The 3,680-nt window shown below is 43.5% G+C and overlaps 1 protein-coding gene across 2 annotated transcripts; it reads left to right on the forward strand.

Annotated features, from left to right (window-relative positions):
• Positions 1-1,541: 1,541 nt before the first annotated feature.
• Rnase6 (ribonuclease A family member k6) lies at positions 1,542-3,219 on the forward strand. Of its 2 annotated transcripts, XM_048355713.1 has the most exons (3): positions 1,542-1,634; positions 1,999-2,035; positions 2,663-3,219. In XM_048355713.1, the coding sequence occupies exon 3, from the start codon at positions 2,669-2,671 to the stop codon at positions 3,128-3,130; it is 462 nt and encodes a 153-aa protein (XP_048211670.1). In that variant the 5' UTR covers positions 1,542-1,634; positions 1,999-2,035; positions 2,663-2,668; the 3' UTR covers positions 3,131-3,219. The 2 variants fall into 2 exon arrangements, with proteins under 2 accessions (XP_048211670.1, XP_048211669.1); XM_048355712.1 differs by lacking the exon at positions 1,999-2,035.
• The last annotated feature ends 461 nt before the right edge of the window (positions 3,220-3,680 follow it).

The following is a 3,680-nucleotide window of genomic DNA, read 5'->3' on the forward strand; positions in this document are numbered from 1 at the left end:
TGGCACAAGAACAGGCCTGAGGACCAATGGAACAGAACTGAAGACCCAGAAATAAACCCCCAGACCTATGGCTACCTAATCTTTGACAAAGAAGCTAAAAATGTAGGTTGGAACAAAGACAGCTTCTTCAACAAATGGTGCTGGCAAAACTGGGTCAACACCTATAACAAACTTAAACTAGACCCCTATCTATCACCCTGCACCAAACTCAACTCCAAATGGATCAAAGATCTGGAAATAAAGTCAGACACCCTGAAAATTCTGCAAGAAGAAATAGGAGAAACTCTAGGACTCCTTGGCACTGAAAGAAACTTCCTCAACAAAGGCCCAGCAATCCAACAAATCGAAAAAAGGCTGAACAAGTGGGACTGTATCAAATTACTTGGCTTTTTAACTCAAGGCTGAGGCTCTATAACTTGAGCCACAACTCTACTTCCAGGTTTTTGCTGGTTAGTTGGAAATAAGACATGTATCTCTGTCTGCCTGGGCCAGTTTGAAAGTGTGATCCTCAGATCTCAGCCTCCTATGTAGCTAAGGTTTATTAGCATGTACCCTAGCACCTACCCTAACTTCTAATTATTCCTCAAAATTCAGTTCAGGTGAACCCTCCTATAATTATTAGAGGACTGATTCCTGCCTTATTCCCAAGGTCAAGCAAGACAACAGGCTTGACCACATGCCTGTCCATAGGCAGGTTATTCCAATCTGGGCCTGGCCAAGGACACCACCCTTGGTCCCCAGGGTACAATAGACCCTCACACAAGGTGGGGCATTCCACTGCGGGCCTGGCCAAGGCCCCCAAGAGACCATAACCCATTTTCTGTTTCCTTCTTAAGCCCTATATAAGCCCACCCCAAAATCCAGTTCCTGGCACAACCTCCAATCCTGCAAGAAGGATTGTGCCCTTCACTGTTCCTCAATAACCAGTCCTCACCTATAGAGGATCTTGTCTGGCCTATTCTTTTCCCATTCTCCTCCATTTCCCTAACAATTATCACCCTCTATTATTTTCCCCATATATCTTATAGTGTCCTCAATCACACTATGGACACTAATATATGTATTAATTTATAACAAATTTGTTTATTAATCGGATCCTTTCAATAGATTGTGAACTCTTGAATTTGAATAGCCTAGTATCTGGCTCAAAAATGTGCATAAGTGAATAATTTGTTCACATCTACTATTATTAAAGATCACCAACTATTTGGCCAACTATTTCACCAACTATTATATCGATTCACATGGTATATTTTCTCTCAAAAAAACTGAAATCATAGAGCATCAAAACCTAAAGGCTCCAATCAAGAAAGAGGCACTGAACCTACCAGGAAGTGGTCAGTTCCTCAAAACTGCAAGTTTTGAACTATCTTGTTCTAAATGACTTTACTCTTTCTCTAGAGACAAAAATAACACTACTTTAAAGAGCAGATTTGAAAGTCCAAAGTTTTACTTCATTTTTGTAAAAGTGTACTTCTGCAAAACCTTTGGTTTCTCCTTCCTACAGCTCAAAATACTTTGCTCCTGTCCAATAAGGGCAGTTGTGGCAGGCTTAAGAGAAGAGCAGACAGACTTTCTGAACCTGGGACTAACCGCAACCATTGTTCTCAGCAGGAGTCCAGCACCAATACCTGGTAAGCAGAAAACTTCTGGACAGGGGTGAGTCAGTCAGTGGAGTATGGAATCTTTTTTGTCTTTAAGACAAAAAAAAAAAATAGAATCTCTGTTTGGAAACCCAGTGTTAGGAAAGATCAAGCAGACAAAAAGAGAGAAGGGCAGAGACCTCAGCAAACCAAAACAGGCCTGACTGCAGAGGGACTCCATGGGACACAAAGCAGGGTTGGAGTAAGAAAGAGAAGGCAGGCAGGGCTAGGATTTTATACATTCTAAGGTGAGTCTCTCTGGAATTTCTTTGTCCTGTCTGGTTGGGGTTTTGTTATCTGAATGTCCTGTTTGGAATTTAGGGTGCAAACAGTCCTGTTTGGGGTTTTATGGTAGAAGTGTCCTTCTGATTCCAGTGGTTCTACACTGTAGGATAAGGCCAGTATGTGCTTTCAGGTAAGGCCAGGGGTGAGGTTTTCCTGAGGAACAGGACTGATCACTGCGGGAGGGTGGTGGTCAGTGGACCAAGGGAGCAGCATGGAGTTAAGGGAACAAAGCAGACTCCCAGCAATCAATAGCTTTGTTCTCTTTATTTACTTTTATTTGTACCAGTGCTGGGGCTTGAACTCAGAGCCTGGGCACTTAGGTTTTTTTTTTGGCCAGTCCTGGGCCTTGGACTCAGGGCCTGAGCACTGTCCCTGGCTTCTTCCCGCTCAAGGCTAGCACTCTGCCACTTGAGCCACAGCGCCGCTTCTGGCCGTTTTTTCTGTATATGTGGTGCTGGGGAATCGAACCTAGGGCCTCGTGTATCCGAGGCAGGCACTCTTGCCACTAGGCTATATCCCCAGCCCCGGCATTTAGGTTTTTTGATCAAGGCTGGTATTCTACCTACCACTTGAGCCACCAGAAATAAGACTTACAGACTTTTCTGCTTGGAATGGCTTTGAACTGTGATTCTCAGATTTCATCCTCCTGAATAGCTAGGATTATAGGCACAAGCCAAGAGTGCATGGCTATTTTGCTTGTTGATTTCTATGATCTGCTATTATCTTTCTGCAGAAAAAAGATGGCACTGGAGCTCATAAGATGCCTTTCTCTCCTGCTGCTGTTGGGGCTGTGCAAGCCAGTGTATCCACTTGATGCTTGGCCTAAGGGACTTACTAAGGCTCATTGGTTTGAAATTCAACACATCCAGTCAAGTTTTCAGCCATGCAACAGGGCAATGAATGGTGTCAACAATTACACACAGCACTGTAAGCCAGCAAATGCCTTTCTGCATGACTCTTTCCAGAACGTGGCCACTGTCTGTGATTTGCCCAATATCATCTGTAAGGATGGTGAGAAGAACTGTCACCAGAGTGAAAAACCTGTGAACTCCACCCACTGCAGACTCATGGCAGGGAAGTATCCCCACTGCCACTACAAGGAGGAAGCCCAGTACAAATTCTTCATTGTTGCTTGTGACCCTCCGGAAAAGAGTGATCCTCCCTACTGGCTAGTTCCTGTGCACCTAGACAAAATGGTCTAAGGTTATGAGCCCATGTCCTCTTCACATAGTTTCTCTCACAGTTTCTTCAGTTTTTCTTCTTTTTTCTCTTTTGTGTCAGTTCTTGGGCTTGAACTCAGGGACTGGGTATTGTCCCTTAGTTTAGTTGCTCAAGGCCAGTGTTCTACCACTTGAGTCATAACTCCATTTCTGCTTTTTTGGTGGTTAGTTAGAGATAAGAGTATCAAAGAGTTTCCTGCCTGGGCTGGCTTTGAACTGTGATTCTTGGATATCAGCATCCTGAATTGCTAGGATTACAGCTTGGTTTCTATTTTCTTTGTTTATTCCTTTGTTCCCACAGAAGAAAGAAGGGAGGTACCAGAACCTGACAGAACAGAACTGGGACAAAAAAGAGATGGGATTCTTTTTTTCTGTGGAGTGCTGTCTGTGTTGAGGGAGGGAATATGGGGAAGAAAGTAAAGAAAGAGCCAAGCTGCAAACATTTGACCTTGAAACTTTATTTCACTATATTAATAGCAATAAAACCACTTCCTGCTGCATTCTAATGAGTACGAATGTGTTTTTATCCTCC

Source organism: Perognathus longimembris, chromosome 10 (genome assembly GCF_023159225.1).
Source record: "Perognathus longimembris pacificus isolate PPM17 chromosome 10, ASM2315922v1, whole genome shotgun sequence".
NCBI classification, from domain to species: domain Eukaryota; kingdom Metazoa; phylum Chordata; class Mammalia; order Rodentia; family Heteromyidae; genus Perognathus; species Perognathus longimembris.

Bases quoted from the DNA above. Each gene is read 5' to 3' on its own strand.
- Rnase6 (XM_048355713.1), top strand. From the start codon at position 2,669: ATGGCACTGGAGCTCATAAGATGCCTTTCTCTCCTGCTGCTGTTGGGG.